Source organism: Candoia aspera, chromosome 3 (assembly GCF_035149785.1).
Source record: "Candoia aspera isolate rCanAsp1 chromosome 3, rCanAsp1.hap2, whole genome shotgun sequence".
In the NCBI taxonomy this organism is placed as follows: Eukaryota; Metazoa; Chordata; class Lepidosauria; order Squamata; family Boidae; genus Candoia; species Candoia aspera.
In genome coordinates, this window is record NC_086155.1 from 71,374,736 (window position 1) to 71,399,179 (window position 24,444).

Below are 24,444 nucleotides of genomic sequence, written 5' to 3' on the forward strand. Positions count from 1 at the left end.
TTCAATCTCGACTAGTTCCTTGTCCATCTATGTAACTGGAGAATACATTTTTGCGATGTGGATACTAGACAGGTTTTATATTTTTAAAAAAGCCCAGTTTATTCTAAGATAGCTATATTTGGGACAAGTAGAATAATGCTATAATTTGAATGGCTAACACAGGGCAGGTAAAAGTTGCCTTTTTTTTTTTTAAAGAAATGTGTGTTTTGTGCAATGTGGGTGTATGATTAAAGAAAATAAACATATGGCTAGCTTCTATTGTGATACATTCAGTCAAGGTAACTGAAATTTTGCGAGTATATCCTCTCCGTAAAACACAAATTTGTATTCATGATTTCTGAACAATTTGTTGAAGTACAATCCCAAATTGATCTGGGATTTACTGGTCCAGACAACATGCACATGTGGAATAAAACAGAATGGGAGAGAAGGCAACTGTACATGAAGGTCATTTACACAAATGTTGAAAATGTTAGCATTTTTTTCCTGGATGATCAAACCACAAAATCATGATTTTTCTGGAGTAAACCTGTGAATCTAGGGACAAGCTGGATGCAACTATCTATTACATTTTATGAGGCGTTAACAGGAATAATCTGTGCTTAAACTACTACTGATCTGCAATCCTAAGAATGCACCAGAAACTTGCAAAATGACTTCATTAAAATTAATTCTGTATATTTCAAATTATTAATTCCAGTTTGGCCACTGAGTGAAGGACAGACACTCTGAAGGCTGGAAACAGGGTGGTATTTTATACCAACCTGTAATTTAGCAGTAATCTGGATTAACTTCCTGCAGGAACAGAACTTTAGACCCCCGTTATATTTTTGCTACATCAGAAATAGACAAAGCCTTCTGTGTTTGTTGGGGCTTATTCTGTGTGTGTGATTGAAGCCTAGGTAATAAACCCACCCATTCAAAACAGCTGCAATTTTAAGCATTCAGTTAAGATCTCATTAAAATGAGAGCATGTACAGGATCAGATTGTAAATCTCATAAAATGCAGCCTGTTCCATTCTCTCAAAATATGGAAGGTAACATGACATTATCGAAGGACAGACTTGTATATAAGACTAAGTGCACTTCATACAATCAATTGTAATATACAGCACTGTACAACTGACAAGAAAACATGCACTAGTATTTGCTTTTCAAGATTAAGGCCACAAAATGTCCAGAAATTATTTCTGAAATACAGGAATAAGAACGACCCTTGTAAATATTTGCAAATATTGTGAACCAATTACAGGCCATATCTACACTCTTAAGAATTTAATTTGTGATTTGCACTACTGTTATCCTAGCTGCATTTTTTTTCCAACCAATCCAACTGGACTTGTGATTTCTCTCCTCCACTTCCAAAGCAACTTTTTTAAAAAATAGTTTTACTTGCACTCTGCCCAACTATTTTTTATCTTAAATTACTATATTGCATATGGAAAAGAGCCAAAAATATCTTTTAAAAAAGCTCTTCTCATTTATTTTGTCACTCACATAGCATTTCATCTTCAAAGAATGAAACAAGAGATGTTTATAAAAACAGCTTAACAATTAATCTGTAACCTCTTACTTTTCACTGTTTTTGTTTTATAATTCTATCACTACATTTATGCCATCCATCCTTTTTGCTTAAGGAATTGCAAAATAGAGGCAAGTGCTTATGAATATTACAAAGTAAACCCAGAGCTGATAACATCAACATCCTCTCACATTCAATGCACCTGAAGCCACAGACAGGCAGGAAGTCAATCTCCCCATCTTCAGATACTTCCTCTGATGCTTCCCATTGCTATTAACTACACAACCATTAGTAACTCTTTAAATCTTCTCCACGAGTACAGAGAAGGAAACAACTGTTCCCAATCTATCTCAACACATGTGTATTTGAAGAGTTTTAGCCCACATTTGCTAAAATATAATTTAAAAGATTACAGCATAGGATCTCACCATTTTAAAAGGAAGCATTACATCTCAAATCAAAATTGTGGGGAAAAAAAAAGTCTCTATCAGTCCCTAATGTTCTTACCAGTAGTCTCAGTTAGCATTTTAGCTATTTTTCATTTGAAGGTGAAGATGTATCTAAACGTTGAGCACCCAAGACAGCCATAAGCCTCAGTCCTGCTTTTATTAAGTCAACAGGATGGTATGCAAGTGACTTTCAGGGCAAAATGTAATCATCCAATCAGATGCAATATCTGTCCAACAAAATGTATATTCACAATAGACATATACTTTTTGATGTTTAGGGTTACCTTAGAAGGGCTTGTGCTCTTTTGTTTTAGTCATTTTAAGTTTTCTGCCAATAGCCTGGTACAAGATGAACTTTCACGCTCAAACATTTAAATAAATCAATCCTAATCAATATTATCGCATTTTAAGGGAGCCTCACTCTAAAAAAAATGGTGCAACAGCAAGATAAACAAGCAAGAGAGTTAAGAGATACAAAGACCAATTCATTTAATAGCTAATATTAAAATTAACTATGCAAGTGGTTATTTTGCTAAAGCTATGCCCACTGCTGCTAATGGATCCACCACAAGGGGACCATTCCCTGGAAAAGACATTTAGATGGTTTCAGCCAGAAAACAGGAAAGATGCCTGGCACTGAAAACATTCACAATGCCAATTTGATAACATTTTTTATAAAAGAGCATGAAAATAAACCTTTACTTTGCTAATATGCACCAATATTAATGAAAGCATTTTCACAGCTCAACACAAATTAAGTACACAGCTATTAAAAGGCCAGCAAATGGGCCATATTTAAACAACCTTTCTAAACTTGCTCTATATTACAAGTATACTAGAAGATGAAAAAGATGCATGTCAAGTACCAAACTGGCATTGCATGGGATATATGGCTGTCCAGAACACAAAGAATTAAAAGTCTGGAAGTCAAAAAAGTAAGATAGAGAACAGTAACATACTATTGAATAAGTATGACTTTGGAGACTAGAATATTTGTGCAGGAAATAGGAATTGTTTTTTAAGGATATAGACAACACAGTATCTTCCAACAAATTCTGTGCTATGAGATGCATTTAGACGGGAAACAAACAAAAGACCTGATAACATGCACCTGTTGACTTAAGGAACATGACTATCTCCATAATCAGTAATCAGAAAACTAAGTACCAATTAATTGGGGGCAGAGGCAGGGGCACGCTTAAAAAACTGTCCTAAAGGCAAAAGCTACTGGACACATTTAAAAATCTGCTTCTCCATCCCTACCTCCCAATCACAATGCTGAAATCTAAATATACCAAGAATCAGATTCAATACAGTAACCTTTGCTTATGTAAACAAATGTTCACAGAAATTATTCAGATAATGCACCATCTCGATACTGTTTATGCTTTAGCTCAATACTTTTTGCCCATCTTACATGGCTTTTTAAAAAATGGGGCATTACCATTAAGATTTCTAATCCTTAAGAAACCCACGAATTGTACAAGATGCTCAGTGTAAAAACCTTGAAATAAATGGATATTGCTGTTCTAACCTCCTAACAAGTGTTGTAGACAGAAAGGCAAAGTAGTCCTTTTTATTATTTGCTCAAGTCCTTTCATGTTTTGAAAGTGGTAACATTCTCGTTCACAGGGATTAAGTTAAAATATTAAGAAAATTCTACAGTGGAAAGGAGAACTTACAATCACCCCCCTGAAAATAAAACATTCACTTATCAGCTAGGCAATGCCAAAAGCTGAAGCAATAGAGCAAGATCCACATTTCAATTAGGTGGTGAGGTTTGGTTTATGTCCCACGGAGACCACGGCTGTCCCACTTTCATGCTCTTGGTTCTCCAATTTAAACAAGTCAAATAATCCTTTTCCAAAGAAGTATAGAGTGCCCTTTGGTTTCTTCTTCAGAATCATGGTTGCATGCTAGTGGAACAGTGTTTAAATGCATCCAATGAGGTGCATTTTTAATGTAGGTTTACAGCACTGCCACACAGTATCAACTGTAGTTTAAACCAACTGTATTAAGAAATAGGATGCCACTGTGTTCCCAACCTTCCATGTCTTGAAAAAAAGTTGCTCCACTCTACAGGTATTTTTGGTAGCAACAATATTAACAAGTTTACCAAACAGACAACTAGTTTTCTTGAAGAAAAAGGGTGAATATGAGAGGTGCAACATGGATTATTTTTTTAAAAAATGGCTTAGGCCAATTATCCAACCAGAGCTGCTGGATTCACAAGCAGGTATTGAGAATATAAACCAATGTGCTTTGACTATTTTTCAAGTATCTGGTATCAATTTTGTATAAAGATTTTGAATACACAAACTACCAAAGATAGAAGAAAATGGACTTTCCAAGTTTGACTTAAGTATTAAAAACTCAAAATACTCCAGAAGTTAGTATTCCACACAGTACTAACAATTTTCCAAATTATTTTTATACATATCCCAGCTGACCGTGGATTGAAAACAATCTGCTAAGCAGTTTTAAAAGAAATATAGTGTGCAAGAGTTAAAATTGTTTGTAGTCAAGGGAAAGCACATCTAACCCTAACATAAAAAAAATAAAATAAATGAAGTGAAAGCTTTAACTGGTACACACTGTTCACACCTATATTTCAAGTTTGGAAACGCATATTTTCAAGCAGCAATACAAAAAAGTATCCATGAAGAATGCATAATTTCTGAAAAAAATTATGAAAACATCCCTGCTACCATTACATTTCTAAATACAAAACTGACTACCATATTGTTGCTTCTGTGTAGCAAGAGAAGTTCATTTCAAAACAGGTAAAATTCAGTCTTCAGGTGTGAATGGCATGAATGAGAGTCCCCGTTTTAATATCTTAAGTTGTTCTTAGGATCCTTAAGCATGCAAGCCTTGTAGAGAAGGGCCCAACAAGAGGCAGGGTTGGCTTAGGGCATCCAGTTTAGGACAAAGCCGGGAAAGCTTCTGGATCATCAACATCAGGAGCAGAAGCACTTGACTGAAAGAAAACAGGATGTCCATCATTCTGATAGTCGATACAGCATTTTCATTAACTGTATTGTGTAAGACAGTGGACTATATATAACAAATAAACGTATAGAAAACAGTACACTGATGTTACAAAAATACTAGTCTTGCACATACTGCTGTATAAGTCAATAATTTATTAATACAGTGTCTTTTTGGTGGTGGTGTCTCCTCTGTAAAATATACTCTTTATGGGAGAATCATCCAGTGCCCATTTTGCTATCATGAAAGGTTGCAGTGGTTAGTGAACAAGATATCACAAATATGTATTAAAATGATCACAATGTGAAAGACATATATAAAGAAAAGCTTTTCTTTACCCTCAAAATAAAAGAAGCCACAATTAATGAATCAGAAGGGCAGATGATAGAAAGTACTTAGCACTTAACTAAAACCTCAGCACTTAATACAAGATGGAGTGACACATACTTCAACTCTGAAAGGAGATTAGTCACAATGGATAATAAAAGCAACACACAATACTTGGCAAAGTATTTCCAAGATCAGAGACAGCATAGCTCTCAAAACGATTTACTATTTACTACTGAAAAGCGAACACTGCACTCGATGCTATTACACAAATGAGGAAAGAAAATCTAGGAAGAGCAGTAACCCTAGTCTTAACTCGTAAGACATTAAAAAATTATCAAGTCACCAACCTGGTTGGGTGTGTGGATCACATCAAATTCTTTCACCAACTGAAAGAGAACAAGGACAAGTATTTATTAAATGTTCTTCTGTTAGTATATGTGCTGCTGAAGTGAGAACATTAAACATTTGTTGGTTGATAAATCAGGGCAATTGGCACTTTCTCATGCAGTGCCCATCTCCCACCCCAATTTTCAAACTACTGAGTAGCTAGTGTAAATTCTGGAGTAGAAAAAGAAACAAAGAGAAAATTGCATCAAATGTAACAACATTTCACCCCAAACAAATTAGCTTCTTACTCTTCCAGAAAGAACTTTGACAGTTGTGAGCCTAGGGTTGCAATGTTGTGCGCCATCTCTTAAAGCAGCCCAATTCCTGAAAAATGTTTGCCTTAGTAACCATTTCATTTGCATAAAATCAGTTATTACCTTGTCAGTTCTGCTTCCACGGTTAGCCCTTCCCCCACGCCCACGACCGCCTCTTCCACCTCTACCACCACGCCCAGGACGACCAAGATCCCCAAAGTTGATCTCCAGTTGGGATGTGATATCATTTGCTGGCTTGCGGAAATGATGATCCATTACAGAGTCCTCAGCATGAGACTGTAATGAAATCAAACCATTCAGGTTTAACTAGTATGACTTACAATTCTATTTTCATTCAGAAACAGCTCAGCTATGTAACAAGAAAATTAAAGCACTTTATCCATATTACTTGCTTGAGCAAGTAGGCTAACTGCAAACCAGACAAATCAACATTAGAATGGAACATGCACAACAGTGTGTGAAGTTTAACAGGTAAAGTTTGGAAACTTGTAATAATTATAGTCTTTCAAATATTACCCCACAAGTCCAGCTAAGAGCTCTGGATTTGCAGAGATGATTAAATTACATAAATATTAAGAAAGCAAATTGTAACACACAGAACCCTACACTTCAAATAAAATTGTCCTATCTCCTATGGATCACTCATAGTTAAAAGAAAATGCCAGATCTCAATTATCAACTGATAGCTAGTATGCATTATATTTAAAATAGTTAAATATAATGATTTAACTGTTTTAAATAAACTGCTTTTATAATTTACAGAAACCATCCTGTCCATACTTCTGGGCAAAATCCCACCCAGCCCACAGTGATGACACTGCCCCAGAGCATGTTTATAAATTGGGTTTGTATCATATTCCTATAAGAGCTATAAGAAGAGTTCCCAGAGACTGTTATCCTCAGCTACTATTGCACACGTTACCCCAAGGCTTTTTGCACAGCCCTCATTACCTGCCAAATAATTTGTCTTACTGCACCTGAACAACCAATTAAGATCAACTGAAAGATATGTAATATACAAGCAAACCATAACCAAAAAATTATACAGTCAAAATCCCAATAAAATGGGAGCTTTATAATCAGATGAGTGCAAAAACTGCTATTATCACTTGTCCAATAATATCATCTCTGAAATATGATTACCACAACTTGAAACATACTATCCTCTGAACAGGAGAACTGAGGTCCACAAAGCCTGCCAATATGAACAGGGTTGAAGCTGTTTCAGCTACACAAGCCACAGCAAACTACTTGAACAGGAGAAGCAGAGGGTATTCAATGTTGTAGTTTTATTCCTTAGCACTTGACACTGAATACTTGTAACAACGTAAAAAGAACACAAGAGCAATCTACTAATGGCTGAAATCAAATACTGAAATCCCTTAAGATCTTTTTCCTTCAGGAAAAAAAAACAGGTAATGAAAGTATTTCAATGGATGTATATAGTCATCATGATAAAAATATGCACTTGAGAAACTAAAACTGTTTAACCTGTTGACAAGCAAGCTGGAACAGAAAGGAACAACCCTGACTGGTCAACAGTCAGACTGGTTCCAAAAAAATTATTAACGAATTCATCAACAGCTTTATTAACACTGCCCATTTTCAATGGTTTCCTTTAAAAACATCCTCCAATTGAGCTTCTAGAGAAAGTTTCTTATTCACTAAGTAAATATAAACAGTTAAGTACCTCATTAGATTCCAGCTGACTCCCCTGCATTTCTGTCATCCCCTTTGTCTGAAGCAAGTTGTATGTCAATGTGCAGGAATAAAAACAAAAGTAAGACAGTGAGACTCCCAGCTGTGTATATGTATATACGCGAGTAACTTATTCTACAATTAAGTAGGCAAATCTGTAGAATGCAAGACATTTCAAAAACAGAGCAAGGATGAACCCAAAACCAGCAAGTAAGGAGGATGTTATGCAATTAGGGATTTAAGCCAATGTGTTTAGTACAATTAACACCGTAAGCATAAGAGTCAAGGTCACTTTTAGGGGGAAAAAAGCGAAGAACAAATCACTTCAGGACACAGTCCTATGTGTTAAAAGGAAATGTTGAACTCTAAAATATACTTTAGGCCACAATTCACACCACGCTCATCCAGAAATAATCCCCACTGAAAAGAATAGGGCTCACATTTTTTTAAAAAGAAGGAATCAACTTTGCTACTGAGAAACAGAGGAGCAAAAGAAGCAATAGCTTGTTTTTTGATATTTTCGAGACTGTCATTTTTAGCAACATCTCCATAATTATACCTTTCCATAAAAAGGACAGGCAAGAAAAGCAGATTCACAATGTTGCTTCAGACAGAAAGCTATCACAGTTGAGTAAGATGCAGTAGAGCAATTAAATGCTCTGTGCTTGACAGTGCTTACTTTTCATGGACATTTTAATATGATGGAATATTGCGTGTCTGAATTATCATCCAGTAAAGGACACTTTCTATAAATTGTGCTAGGATTCAAACTAATATGTGTGACTCACATCCCACTAGCAAACTTAATTTTAAAAACTGGAACGCATACTCCACGTCTACCAGGCACATATAACTTTTGGGGGCTGAGGGCTCCACTTGGCCTGCATATACAAAGAGCAGGTGCTGACACAAAAAAGTGAAACCTAGACAAAAACTAACACTGATTTCATTTACCTTTAATACATTATAGTTTATAAGATAGTTATCCAGTCATGTATTTAATCATTTCTTTCCTCCTGCCATACTGTAAGTTAAAACTAGGTGACCTTTTCTGGAAGGCCTATGAGGGCCACACACAAGGCTATAGACTGGAGTATCACGATCCAGGATTTTGCTGATCATATTTTTAAGCTTTTCTCTTTAATTGCAAAGGATAAAAAATTGTGTTTCAGTGTGAAAACTGGCAATGTTTAGCTAATGAAATATATATTAGTTCCTGAAATCTGATTCAGAAAAGATACAGTTATATTGTCTTAAGCCAATTATTCTTGTATGTATAAATATACAATAAATATGAAGATAAGAGAAAAGCAAGTTGTATCTACCTCCTCACTCTTTGACTTGTGCAGAACAAAGCCTTTTTTCCATTGTCCATCAGCACCTTCATTTGGTTTGCGGATATTGAATTCAACTTTTGCACGATCCTTATTCTGAATAGCTTTCCATTCATCGAGAGTCATTTCTTTAGGACCTTCTTCCTTAACTTCTTCTACTTCATTTTCTCTAAGATAAATATGAATGTCAAGTACTCAGTTAATACACACACACACTCATATCAAGTGATGAAATCTAAATACAAGAATAAAAAAAACAAGAAAGGAACCTAAAAAGTGCATACAGCCTAAATATATTCTTAACACAAAAAGTTTTAGTCTGATGATAAATGTCACTACCACAGACTTTCAATTTTACTGTCACTTCTACCTTTCAAGTTCAACACATCAAAAACAATGGTTGATACTGTGGAGTCCTTGGTGCTCTCTGAGCTTGGTTGTTTGCCTGCAGACATTTCATTACCTGACTAGGTAACCAAGCTCAGAGAGCACCAAGGTCTCCAACCTTGAGCTACATATATTCTCTGCTATTGGATGGTTGATACATATCATCCCGATAAACTGATCTACTCATTAAGAGTAAATACAATGCTGACCATTAGCTAGAAATTAAGAGAAGTTCCATGCTATTGAAGTAGAAATGGAACAACTGCCCACAATCACTATTTTCCATTTACATCCTCTGTAGTTGCAAGCCCAGAAATGATTATTCTTTTGAAAGAGGTATTTTTTATCTTTACTCTTTTTTCCCAAGTCCTTCCAATTGTATGTGTGCTAATTTCTGCTCTATGCCCTTGAAACAGAGTATTCATTAAATTACAGAAAGCAAAAGTATGGTAAATTACTAGTCTTTTGGCTGAAATAGTTGCAACACTGTATATCTACTATAAAAGATACTCAGAGTAGGTATATAATTTATTTATTTATCAAATTTTTAACACTGCCAATCTCCCCCTACAAGGAGGGACTCTGGGCGGTTATATGTATAAATATACAATAAATATGAAGAGAAGAGGAAAGCAAGTTGTATGTATAATGTATGCATAATGATTCTGACTCAGTAAATGAAAATAAATATTCTGGATTTTTAATACTTAACCCTTTGAATTAAGAAACTATTTTTATGCAAAATCATTCTTCCAAGCTGCCTTTTTAGCTGCAACTTTACCTCTGAGAAATAACTGAGATAATTCAAGCTATGAAAACAGGAAAAGGTTCCAGTCCAGGTGATTATCCTATCGAGTATTATAAGCCACAGACTGAGTTCCATAATAAAGGTGGTCCTCCGTTAACCACCATTCATTCAGCGCCCGTTCAAACCTGCGATGGCACCGAACAAGTGGTACTTATGACTGGCCTCATTCCAGCCACTGCAGGTCCCCACGGTCACATGCTTGCAATCTGGGTGCCCAGCTCATGATTACAACATCACAGCATCCCGAGATCACCTGGTTGCCATTTGCGACCTTCTTTGCTGTATTCCAGCAATCAACGTCAATGGGCAAGCCAGGAGGAGGTTGCAAATGGCAACCATGTTATTTCCTTGCTTAACAACTCATGGTGATTCACCTAACGACAGCAACTGGAAGTACCAGAATTGCCATCACTACGTGGTGCGGTCACATGACGTCATGCTTTACGACATCACTAAGCAACAGCAATGCCACCATCATTAATGAGGACTACCTGTAATGCCTTTTTAACCCAAGTTTTTCCAACCTCCTTCAGTAAGGCTTGCATAATTTGAAGACTTCAGACTTTGTACACCACAACAAACTGTGGATAGCCCTTGTAAAATATTGGTGCACTGGATCATGTCATTTGCCTATTGAAGAATTTATATGATGATCAAGACATTAGAACAGAGTATGAAATGTCCAAGTATTTCAACATTCAGAAACGAATGTGCCAAATGTTTATGCTATCATGGTATGTATTTAATGTATATACGGAACATATAATGGAATTCCTGGATTACAAAAAATAAAGATGGAATTAACATTGCTGGGAAAAACATCAACTTTCCTACCCCCACCACCCACCCCAATCATAGATGGGTGGCACTGTCTGTGAAATAGAATTGCCTGCTACTTTGGAGGAAGGCCATGACATATCAGGACAGAAGATTAAAGTTGAGAGGCATTGCACTAATAAAAGTATGTACTGTACTACATATAAGTATGAAACTGGACTATCAGAAAGACTGAATGAAGACAAATCATTCAATACCAGATAAAGTAAAACCAGACTGCTCACTGGAAACACTAATGAAGAAGCTGAAGCTTAAATATTTTAAACACTTAATCAGCAGGCAAGAGTCACTGGAGAAGACCTTGATATTTGGAAAAAATCGAAGGCAACCTTAAAAAAAGGCAACAGAGGACAAAATGGCTAGTTAATGTCACTGATGACACAAATGTGAGCTTACTAGAATTCAAAGAAGCCATTACTAAAATATAATTCTGGCAAAATGATATCCCATGACTTATGAGAATCAGAACTCACTGAACAAGAAAATCCTGCAGACTGTGGAAGCTGTGTTGATGCAAAAATATCAACAGTGAACCCAACAGTTGATGCAAAAATATCAACAGTGAACCCAACATGTACACTGCAAGCAATGTACCTTCAACTGTCCATCATGCACAATCTGATTTTATAAAAGGCTGCTAAGTATCTAATATTAGATTACTATTTTAAGATATTGTAAGAGCAATTTGGAATGCCTAAAACTGCTAAATGGCAGAAGAGTCAATTAAAACATCTCATTTCACAATTTGAATTAGATATATTAACAGCACATAAATTCCTACATTATTATCAATACTGAAACACATTTGGGTGATTTGAAATTGCAGTATTTTTTTCAAATAAACAGTTAAAGAGTATCAGTATGATAGACATTATTTGCAAGAATTATGGAATAAAGATCAGGAACACTTATTTTATTGTATTTTATCCCCCCTTTTTAACATATAATTCAAGGTGTCATTTTCCAAGAATAGTATGTATGTTTCTTATGATCTTATAATGATACTAATAAAATACTTTATTTTACATCGATTGTTTTAAAACGGCAGATGACACTTCCTCAAAGGATATCAGGTTGCTCAAATAATTTTCCGTTTTAGTTCAGTTATTTGTAAATCTATTAATGTGATACAAATATCAATATGGTTTAAAGATAAAATGTAATTTTGAATTATATACCAAAAATTGGGAATCAGTCACCATGTTTTAACAAGCTGGGGGGGGGGGGGGGGGGGAGACAAGACAAATATTTGGGAAGACAGTGTGACTATGTGTGTTTCCTTTCTGTTGATGAATTGGCTCCATGTCAATGTGCAGGAAAGACTCATTATTCTATTATTGTTGTTGTTGTTGCTGTTATTATCATCGTTGTTTGCGGTCAAGATTTCATGTGTTTAAAAATTAGCTGAATTATTTCCTTTATATATATGCTTTGTTTCTTTTTTAATTTGTTTCTTTTTTTTTGTTCTTTTTTCTATATATTAAAGTGATAAAAAAATTAAGGCACTGAAACTAATTTTTGTAGATCATCTTGTTATGTCTATCTATATTGGTAACAAAGATATTCTAGACAGCAAGATTATGCACAGTAGCAGCAAAGGCTAACTTTTTAGAGCATCTTAATTTCAACTACATACCAATCTCATAACCCTTTTTAAAACTGCTCATTTCTACTTTGGCAGAACTTAATAGGGGTTCATTCAAAACTACAGGTAGTCATTGACTTATGATGGCAAATGGGACCAGAATTTCCATCACTAAGTGATGTGGTCATAAAGCACAACCACATAACTTAGTGACGGCAATCCCTGCAGCCATCATTAACCAAATCCTATGGTCATTAGGTGAGGCACTTTCCTGCTGGCTTCCCACAACCAAAGTCAGTGGGGAAGCTAGCAGGAAGATGCTAGTCCCAGGCAAGCAGGCAGGTAAGTGGCTGCTGCTGGGTGGGGGAGGAGCGAAGGGATGCAGGGAAAGGTACGCAAGAGGCACGGGTCAGGGACGGTGCATGAGAGGCACAGGTTGGGGAGAAGGTGTACAAGAGGCATGGGTCAGGGACGGTGGCACAGCGTGAGTGCGGAGGGGCTGGGGGAGGGTGGCACAGATGGGGGAGACTTACCCCAGAGACGTGCAACCTTCCCTGCTGGCTTCCCCACTGCCTTTCCGGGAAAGCTGGCAGGGAAGACTGCAAATGGCAATCATGATTGCGGGGTGCTGCAGCCAACTGCCAAGCGCCCAGATCATTACCACGGGGGTGTTGGGACAGCCAGAACTCTGTTCTAGTCAGACTAGTCATACCACCATTTGTTCAGCACCGTTGTAACTTCAAACAGTCACTGAACGAATGGGTGTAGGTTGAGGACTACCTGCACATCAATAATGCTATGCAGAGAATATATTGGGAACTAGTTATAACATGCACAGCTGTAAATAAATATATCAGGGTGAACAACCCATTTAGGCTGGTGGCAACTCTTTTTTTTTCCACTCCAGCCACAAAGAGATGCATTTTCAGCCTCTTTTTCTTTGATTCTTCAGGTATTAAAAGAGTAATATAGATGCTTTAATACCAGAGGCTTAATGAACCTTTTATTGCTTGCTTAGAAGTGGAAAATTGTCATTTGGTGGTTTATTGCCATATGGGCTGCTCATTCCTGAAACAGATCCATGTCATAACTGAGATGTTCTATTTTTTTATGTTAGCATAAATGTCAAAAGCATTAGATATATAAGATCAACTTATATGACAGTTTAAATACAGGTAGTCCTTGTTCAAAAACTAGTTCAGCAACCATTTGAACTTAAAACAGCACTGAACGAGGGGGACTTACAACCGGTCCTCATAGTTGCAGCGGATGCAACTGGCTTACAACATCGCAGCATCTTGCAGTCACATGATCACCATTTGCAACCTTCACTGCTGACTTCCGACAAGCAAAGTCAATGGGGAAGCCAGCAGGAGGTTGCAAAAGGCAAACACTTCACCACAGGACGTTGTGACCACATGGGATTCACCTAACAATGGCAACTGCCAGAACTGCCATCATAAGTCAGCGCAGTCATGTGACACTGCACGTTACAACAGCATTGCTTAGCAACAGAATTCTCGGTCCTGCCAAAATAGCCTCCAAGTGCTTATGGGGCTCATCATACATTTTACATATGATTACATATGTGTTAAATGCATCTATCTACATACTACTAAAACTCTTCTGTCTGTAACCTTTAACTGGGCAAAACTGTGCATCATCGGCCAATTTTTAACCAAGGTACCTCAAATGGGCTAACTTACAGAATATGCCCAAAATCCAGGACCCGTAACTCCAGTGGAATAGAAATTTGGTAAAACATTTTATAACATAAAAATTACTGTAAAACATTTTATGACATAATACAAAATGTCATAAAACATTTCCTGTGTTCAACTCCTAATGTTTGACTGCTATACAGTTCAATGTAAGTGAAACGAGATATTTTCAAGGCAGATACATCTCTGAATATCTCCCTGAATTTTTTATCAACTTTTCCAGGGAAGTCAGTACATTAGAAGCTCTGCCATTGTTGAAGGCACTGAGGAATACTTACTTATTTTCTGAATCGGCAGGTGGATGCTCCTCTCCTTCTGGTGTTTCCTCTGTCACATGTGATTGATCCAAGTCACTGTAAAGTTTAAAACAAAGATTATTATTTCCAATTAGTACTTCTAATATATTTGCCAACACCAAGTTTAAAATTATGGAAAATTGTAGAGTAACTTCTCAAAGTTCCACTTCCCCAAATCCATATATTTCTTTGCTTTCTAAAAATACATGCCCTAATAAAGCACAGGTGGTTAAAATGCCTAATGAAATTTAACAGACACACATTTGGCACCAGAATTAAAATGCTATAAAGGCTGGAAAAGGTTTAATTTATATGCTATTGCACAATGTTATGTTTCCAAAAAGATTTCTGCTCCTTCCATCATCACCAGTGCTTTTAGTTTAGGGTGCTGAACATTAAACATAATTTCTGCATTTTCATCGTGTGATCTTGTAATTTTAAGACGTGTGTGGTTTTGCGAATAATTTATATTTACTCTAAATATAAGTTTAAAATAAAATACTAACGTCAGCTCATCTTTGACAGTTCCCCAGTTGTGTGATCCACTTCCACCACGCTTGTCTTCATGCTTTAGACCACTGAAATGTGAATGTGAAAGAGAACTAACAAAACTGAGTTAACACAATAGTGCTGGGATACAGAAATTCAAAGGCAAATTTGTAAATTATTCTAATAAGATGCAATATCTTTTGAAGCACAAGCTACTGAGTTTAAGACTTACGATCTGTCACTTCCACTATGCCTATCAAATTCACGTTTGCCTCTAGAGTCAAAGCCATCTCCTCTGCCCATTCCACGTCCTCGTCCACCACGGCCACCTCTTCCACCAAGACCACCACGACCACGCATAGGACGATCAATAATGGGTCTATTGTAAGCAGAAATAAAATAGATATATTAACCCTTTAAACCTGTTAATATGCTTTAAAAAGTATTGCCACACACCGCTGAGATTAAGTGATTCACAATATTTTAATTAAAATATATGAAGAAACATGCATTTGTAAAACAAATATTCTGCACTTCCTAATTAAGTTGCTTTGAATTATATTCACCAACAGGTCAATTGGACTTATCCTAGCACACAATCATCTCCTCTAAACATTCTTAAAATATACAATCCTTACTTATCAACAGAAAATTCTCCTCCTTCACCCTTTTCTTCAGCAGGTTTATCAAATCGACGTTCACGAGGAGGCCGTCTCTCCTGCCTCCTCTCAACAGGCTTGCCCTCTCCCTGAGGCTGTTGCTGATCAGGCCTTCTGCCAATTCGTCTTATCCCTAAAATAGAAGGCAATCTGCATCAGTAAATTATTTACTGACCTCCATCAAGTAACTGGTATTCTTTAACACACAGGTATTATCAACATGTAATAAACAATAGTTTTCTACTGACTAGAAGACCATATAGTACGACCGCCTTTGCTAGCATTTCTTACAGTTCTTATGTTATAAAATTTGTGGTCAAACTGGATCTACAAGTATTTGTAATGCTTGAAGCTACAAACTAGAAAAGCTAAAATTAAGCTCATACATATCTGAAACAATATTAAAATATTCATTCTCCTTTCTATTAAATAAAATCCCCAAGTAGTATTCTTTAGTGAAACAATCAAGTTACCCATAATTACAATCTTGCATACTGGAATAGTTTGCAAAAGATTTATTTTGGATAGAAAATACAGTCTAATATCTAAGCCATTCCAGAATACTTTCTCTTTATTTAAGAAAAAAGGTGAAATTCAATTAAGAAGCTGACCTGGTCAGTAATTTCTACTTCAGAATTATTAGGAAATTAGGAGAGCCACCATTTTCCTTGTTATGTTTGAACACTTATCAAATTAATTATAATAGAAATTAGATGTTCTGTTCCATAAGTAGAGTGGTAAGAAAGAAGCAGGAAATATGACTTCACAGAAATCATTATCTGTGAGGTAATATACTAAACTGCTGCAGTAATACCCTCCCCACATGCAACATTTCTGCAACTGAAAGCACTAGCTTTCAGCATGCGGTACACTCTATTTTCTGCCTGGGAGCTGTCTCAGTGCCAATAATTCCTGCACAATAGTTTGGCCACACTGTTTGAAATCAACTGGCTAACCAACAGTGCCAAAGTTTCCATTCAAACAGAGAAACAGAAATGATTTTCTGCATTAAAAATTGTTTTTTTCTCACCCAGAGAACAATGGTGGCTTCAAACAATATCGTATCATTGGCAAAAATTATGGGATATAAATCCACTCATATATTATGAATTGGATTCAAAAGTTCTGTTGAATGTTAAATCAATGTGTTCTAAAACTATCACATATATCATGATATAAAACAATTCTAAGTGCGCTAAAATAAGAACAAGGAATCTCAGTAAAAATATTACTGCTTATGAAAACTACTCACCATATTTAATACTCACAAACACAGCCTGAACAGTATGTGTTGAAACAGAAATGTCCAACAGTCCCAGAATCTCACAATAGGCTATCATTGGTGATTATATCTTTTAATATGGTGAGTATATCGGTCAAGTCCTGAGGCTACATGCTATAACTTCTGATTAAAACGAAAGGGGCTCCAGTGAATTGTTGACACTGAACTTCATACCTATCTAGGAACATATTGTTCCCATTATGTGGGAACATATTCCTTGGCTTTCCCATCACTTCTTTTCAGTTCTTAATCAGGTCGTTTACTCTTCTCCTGTCACTTTGAATCCACAGAAACTGAAAAGTGTTTCCTAGTTGCCTTCACCAGAATATACTAGCCCCTTCTGAAGGACAGTGCTTTTTTGCTTTACTTCCTGACCATCTTTTACTTAGACATATCTCTTTCATCTCAGTTGGACTGAAATGCAATTAATTTAGTCTGGATCCAAGCCATTAACTTTCACTGCTGTAGCTGTCATTCAAAATAAAAGAAAAATAGTAGTTTTGACTTTGCTATTATTAGTGGTGTTGCATATATTGCATATTTACTAGTAATATAAAGATATTCTATTGTATGGTATAAAGTCAGATGAAACCATTTACATGCAGCAGTTCAACTGAGCACATTTCACATTTCTTTAATGAAGAACACCTATTAGTCATTCAAAACTGCATAATGCATACCAAATCATATATAACAGCTACCTCAAAAGCTGGGATATACACTGAACTTTTCAACAGTGTTCAGAACAATCTCAATCGCTGATTTTAAGTGTGCAGGTAAAATAAATTTTATATAAACATTTCTCTTGTAAGTGCCTATCTTACAGTGGCATTATCTTTGATTCAGTTAGAATAGCTTGCCTACTGAACAATCATCACTGAGATTTTTTATGGATCCATATAAACATAACTGAACCATTATCAAATTAGCTAGATTTGATGTTTGTAAGCAGAACCTGCTAACAATATTACAACTAACACTATCTTTAGTATCCTACTGCATTCCACTATGGCCAGGAATTATGCTGCAATTTTCATTCTATAGAAATATATGCAAAGTATCTGTATATAACCTTAAAATGACAGTATTCAGCAAGGCAAATTTAGAAATTATTAGAAAAGTAAGTAGCTTCATGCATCCACTGCCACTACACTACCATCTTTAAAGCTACCATAAAATTCAGCAAATTTCTCCTTTGCCTTTTCTACCATTTGAAGAGATGACTGTATTATAAGGAAAAAGATTTATACAATCAAAAGAGAAACCAGAAATATACGAAAAGGCTTACTTTAATTTTTAAAAAACTTTTCTGAAATTATTTAGGAGCTATTTATATTTCATTCAACTGCACAAAATTGTCCCCATTATTTACTCTTGGCTAATAAAGGGAGCTTTTGTAACATTTTACTTTTATTATAGTAACTGTCAAAGTAAAAATGAATGGATTGCCTCAAAATGGGTTTCTATCAGATTCTCATATATGAAAATATATAGTTTATATAGACTGACCTGAAGTACTCCCAAAATGGACAAATGTTTCCATAAGTATATGGAGTTTTCATACAAAACTAATTTAGAAATAAAATATAATTTTATTTCTTAAAGTAAATTATATGCAGAAGCTTTAAGCAAGGTTAAATCAAGGCAATTACAGAAGTACTAATGTCTGAACTGCCTTATTATTGCAAAGAGTTATCAACTCGACTTTTCTAAATTAAAATAAATGTCCTACCCATGAAAATTTCCAAGTGATGGAATCAAGGATTTAAAAAGTATAGCTATCAGACATAGGCTGTAAAAATCCAGTCAGTCAGTAGATGGCAATAAAGGCATGCTAGAAACTAAACCTCTTGTAACTGTCTGTCTTGTAGCTTTTACCTTATAGCCCAAAAAACTGACATACAAATACTATCAAAAGGACTACAACAAACATTTGCTTCTGGCAATTTCTATAAGCAATGAAAACATCAATGCCCAGATCAAACTTTAAAACATCACAAGACTTGGTTTAATCCTTTAAAGACAAACACACCTGTCTTATTCAAGAAGAGGATTTTTACTATTTAAATATTCAAATATTCTCTAAAATATACAAAACTGTAAAATAAATTTAATAACAATTTCTGCCAATTGTTAATTCCATAATCGCCTCCAACTTCTATTGCTGTGCTACAATTGCCTGTACTAATTTAACTTTCTGCTCTCCAAATGTGCCAGTGCAGGTTGATTGGTGATTATGAGAATGGCAGCCCATCACACAGGACACTGGACTGATTAATTGCTAAATAATCTTTGGCATAAATTATAAGCAAATACATTTTTGTAAGCAAGTTACATTTAAAGCAATCAAGTTACACATCATAAATTTTCTTTTTCTTTCTTTCTAGCCTGGTACTATTAAAGAATATACCATACTTCACTATCCTTCTGCCTAAGTTCACAGAAAATAAGACTAAAATAAGTACCATTTGATCAGTATTCTCAAAGAGCACCTTTTATTTCCCTTAAAGAGAAGCAATGTTTTATTAAAAGAACAGTGAAGTTTAACACTTTTTAGCCCTCATTTTCTTTTATTTACACACTAAGTTGCAAAGTATTTAAGCAGTGGTCCACAGATCATAGCCTTTTGCCTTAGAATAAGCACCAATTGTATGACACACTCAAATCAAGAAAATAAAGCAAGAGACACACATATTCAAACTATTTGGATCAGCTTTCACTGGGGGAAAAAACCCACAACCTTGAAAATCTTTTTATAAGTTACAGTACAGAATCCAACCCAAACATTTCACCTCAAAAGCTCTATTTTGTCTATTCGTTCAGCCCTAGCAGGCGACACTAGACAACTGAAGCCCAACGACCAGCCAAGCAACAGGCGGGCTATGCACGTGGCCCAGGTACAAACTGACTAAACTTCATTACTACCAACCCGCGTCCAGCGTGCTGCTTCTGCTCGGAGACCAGGAGGTTTACCAAACCGAAACACGAGAATCACTGTCCATTTCTAAGCATTTAAACCTCAATTCTGAGATTGGAAAGTTCCCCCGACGAATTCCCTCTCGCCCTTGCAGGCTCTTTCCAGGGTCATCCCAACGCAAGGAGTAACCCAACCTCTGGTTGGCGCACGCCCTTCAGAAGCACTCCTGTACCCCACGCGATCAGAGAAGGTGGAGGGCTCGCCTAACGAGCTCTCTCAATTGCACCCCCCTCCCATGCGGCGCGCTTCCCACGGCGGCTGATCAACACGAGGTGGCCCACTCCGGACAGGGTGGAGCGACAGAGGTGCTCACACCGGGCAGGCTTGGCATTCCCCACACGTGAGGGAGACGGGCCCGTCTCTTCTGGAAAGCTGCCTTCGGCCAGACTAGCGGGAAAAGGGGGGAGGGGGTCCTTCTCCAGCACCACGTGCTATGCAGAAGGGGGGAGATCTGCTGCGGGCTCGACCCACTGACGGGGGAGGCCCAGCTGGCTCTCTCCGCCCGCCCAACAGACACTGACCTTGTGGGGAGCCTTACTTAGTCTACCACCGCCGCCTCCTCACGAAGAAGGGAAGAACGACCGCCACTCACCTTCCTTCCTGAGAGGCGCGGAACCAGGCTGCCCGCCTCCATCCTCTCTTCGGTCCCCAGCGCCTCCAGGCCCAGTCGAGGAGGCGAAGGGCGGCAGCGGGTTCTTGCGCTCCTTCTGAGATTCCCTGCGCAGCTGCTTTGCCGCGCTGCCGCTCCCTCCGCCGGAGCTGGCTTGGCCCGAGCCACCGCCTGAGAATGAATTGGCTTGGGCCGCCTGCCCGCCTCCACCTCCACGGCTACCTTGGTGGCCGCCACCGCCGCCACCTCCACCGGTGCTCTCTTTCTTGCGGCTCTCGGCCGCCTGTATCACCTCGAAGGGGTCGGATTCGTCGTCCAAGAGCTGGTCAAAGCGGTTGGTGACGACGCAACCGAAGCCTTCCTGCAGGTGTCCGGGCATGATGGACCCCTTTGGGTGGGATCCTCCTCCGATGCTGCCCAGGCCCCGGCCCACCCCCTACGTGCTCGTTTGCTGCCCACACAAGATGGCCGTCCCCCACAGAAACTCGCTTCTCTTCCGGCGAGAGCGACATCCGGGAAACAGAACCAGACGCCACTAGCTCCCGCAGAGAATCTTGGGAACTAGAGGCTGAACTCTCCGTCTGTAAGAATAACCGCTCCTTGGCGCAGAGAAAGACCACAATTCCCAGCAGGCACCAAGAAGCAGAGAAATAAGGAGGTGAAGGCTACCTCCCAAAGGAATCTCATCCCTCATAATAGGTTTCAGAGAAATAGTTGTTTTTAACTCGAGAAGACATGGCATTCAATTCCATTCTTTCCTCCTCCTTAAAGTGCATTGTTTTAAATGAAGCGAAGTGAGAGACACTGTTTCCTGAAAACCTGAAAGGTCAACAATACAAGGGTTGGGCTTACACAACACACTAATGCATGGCTGATTGAATTAACCCAATTATGTGGATTTGAGCAACCCTTTGAACCTAAAGAGACCGGCAATGGCTATATCTAATTTATAACCCTCAGTTGCAAACTAGCCAATTACATTTCAGTTTAACATGTTTTGTGAATTCTACCCAATTCATTTAACAGAATATTACACATGATTTTGCTATGGGTTCATACAACACATCTACACTCAGAGCTGTAAATACAGATATTGCCAATGTTTCAGGATGTATTTCTTATACAAGCAGTGAAGGAAAATGCTGCTTTCTCTGGCTCTGTACATACTGCCTTGGTCTTCTGTTTTCTGACTTACTGATACTGTAAAACTAGCATTTTGATGAAACAGCAAATTTGCCATAGGATTGTAAACATGCATAGGATTGCACTGTAGCTAACAGCTTCACATTATTAAATTACACTGCGTACTGACAAACAGGACAGTTGTAGTCTCTTACATAATTCTTTCAGTACACACTTGTCTCCAGAAGATTTTAGAGCTGCAACTGTATTTAAAGTTCCACAATTATACTTAGTAACATGATTAGAAAATACACATGACCTCTCAACATAGAACAAAATGGTTTATTTTATCCCACTTAAACTACAACTTGAGATTAACAATAATCCTTTACATGTTTCACAGCTTTAAACTATGTTGCCTTCTATAAGATATACAGCCCATTCAGAGAGCCACTGAACAGTCTTCCAACTTGTGAGGCAGTTCAAACTATGCCAGCATAAATTTGCTCTGCTTCAACTGCCAGGCTGTACTGTCTCCATATTCACTGCAGCCTAGTTAGAGAGCCAGTTTGGTGTAGCGGTTAAGGCAACAGGCTAGAAACTGGGAGATGGCGAGTTCTAGTCCCACCTCAGGCACAAAGCCAGCTGGGGGACCTTGGGCACTCTCTCATAGCCATAGGAAGCAGGCAGTGGCAAACTGCTTCCCAAAAACCTTGCCAAGAAAGCCACAGGGACTTGTCCAGGCAGTCACCAAGAGTCAAAAACTGACTTGAAGGCACACACACACAGTTAAAGTTCAGTGATTGTTGGGTCTCCCTGCTAGTGGGAAAAACATCAATCAGTAACTCTCCCTATTATGAATATCAAGGAGAGGAGAGGAGAGGAGAGGAGGCAAATTGTGCAGATTTAGCTATCTGTCAGAACCTGTCTAAGGGGCTCCTAGCAAAGCAGGAGAGGTGCATCCCCCCTGTTTACCCACAGAACCATATTTACTCCCTAGATCACCTGCAGCCTTGATCCCTGGGTGGGGTGATGGAGGCTGCACCCTCAGTCACCTCACATCCCTGGATCAGGTAGTGAGGGTGAAGGGTCCCCAGTACCTCAGGAGAGGTGCTCTACTCCTGCTTGAGTGGGAAGCCAAGCAGCCTCACTCTCTCCACAGTCTGAGCAATGACCCTGGTCCATTAGGAGGGATAACAGCTCTTAAAACCTGGCTTTGGTCCCAGGCCTGGGGTTAATGTTCTGCTGTATTTTTTAGAGCCTTGTTTTGTTTTGTTCGATTTGTGCTCTTTTTAGATCATTTTAGTCCAGGCTGGCTGTGTGGTTTTATGTGTTACCTGTTTTTATGGATTTCTTTTTTTGGTTTTATATGCTGCCCAAGGTCCATCAGAATTGAGCAGCTATAATAAATTTAAATTAAAAAAAAAACCCACCACCCAATGCCCTACCTCAGGGGCTGCAGGTGACCCATTAGGGGCATGTGCTGAAGCAAACAGCCAGCAGAAAGTGACCTGCTGAGTGTCCTGCCTGCCAGTCCCTACCCTACTATCCCAGATAGATAGGGATGGGTAGGCAGGACCTTTAGTGGAGCAGCTTATGCTGTAAAAAGCTTGGGTGGAAAGCAGGAAGGGTACTGAGTCTTGTCAGCAGCAAAAGCACCCTTTTCTGTGCCCTGCTAGTTAGCCCTGCCCATCTCCTATGGAGTGTGATGATTGAGAATGCAGATCTCGTCCCCTACCCATCACACAGGGGATGCTTGCTGAATGGAAATTTCTCTAGTTTCAGCCAACACAGTCTGCCAGCAGCCAGTCTCCCACCTCAGCCATCCACCAATGCACACAACCTGCCAACGCAGCTGCTGTCACACCAGCTAGGGGATCTCAGAGTGAAAAAGAAATATGACTTCAAGAGTTCTGCTGTCTCCACTGTGTAACCTGCCTGTTAACCATTCTCCACTGCAGGCAACCAGATAGGAGGGAGTGTGTCCACACCAGCCAAAAATGACAAAAAAAAAAAAAGACCTGGGCAGATCCTACCCCCTGTTGCATTATCAGCTCAAGTTTCTGCCGAAACACCACACAATTGTAGAAATAGAAAAGTTTGTATTGGGAGGACTTTGAACGCTCCACTTCATCTTGAGTTTAGAAAAACCCAAAGTCAGCTGGCCTTAGCTACAGTTTATGTTAAGGATGAGAAGAAGGCTGCATCTTGCAAGAACAGTTAGCCAACCATCCTCGAGCCAAACGTCAGGGGACTTGTGGATATGCCCATAATGGGCAGAGATGTCTGGTGCAATATCAAATAGGTCAGGGCAGGAGATCTATGCATCATGTAATTGATTAATTCTTAAAAGTTGGATTCTGCATGATCTTCCTTTAAAATGCATGCCAAAACACTAATCTAAATCCAGCCTAGGGAACAAGGGATAAGAAGCTGCTGCATATGAATCTAACAGACAGATGATCTCAGGCAAAGCTGAAAACTATGTAAAAATGGCCATAATGTAGCTCAAGGGTAGATAATCTTGGGCTTTCAAATATTTTGGATTACAACCTCCATCTGTCCCAGCCACATAGAAATCAGAAGAGATTTTGGAAACGATAATCCAAAATGTCTATAGGATATCAGTGTGTGATCTTGGTTTAGAGCGTGTTGGCTACCAAAAAGCAGAGCCAGACAGCCACA

At 38.2% G+C, this 24,444-nt stretch overlaps 1 protein-coding gene across 2 annotated transcripts; it reads right to left on the bottom strand.

The window, feature by feature from the left end:
- Nucleotides 1–301: 301 nt before the first annotated feature.
- SERBP1 (SERPINE1 mRNA binding protein 1) lies at nucleotides 302–21,139 on the bottom strand. 2 transcript variants are annotated; one of them, XM_063298104.1, is made up of 10 exons: nucleotides 20,620–21,139; nucleotides 15,748–15,901; nucleotides 15,342–15,488; nucleotides 15,127–15,198; nucleotides 14,603–14,677; nucleotides 8,978–9,155; nucleotides 7,645–7,692; nucleotides 6,057–6,230; nucleotides 5,640–5,678; nucleotides 302–4,951 (listed from the first exon to the last, which is right to left on the bottom strand). In XM_063298104.1, the coding sequence occupies exons 1-10, from the start codon at nucleotides 21,014–21,016 to the stop codon at nucleotides 4,895–4,897; spliced, it is 1,341 nt and encodes a 446-aa protein (XP_063154174.1). In that variant the 5' UTR covers nucleotides 21,017–21,139; the 3' UTR covers nucleotides 302–4,894. The 2 variants fall into 2 exon arrangements, with proteins under 2 accessions (XP_063154174.1, XP_063154173.1); XM_063298103.1 differs by having other exon boundaries at nucleotides 15,127–15,222.
- Nucleotides 21,140–24,444: the final 3,305 nt, after the last annotated feature.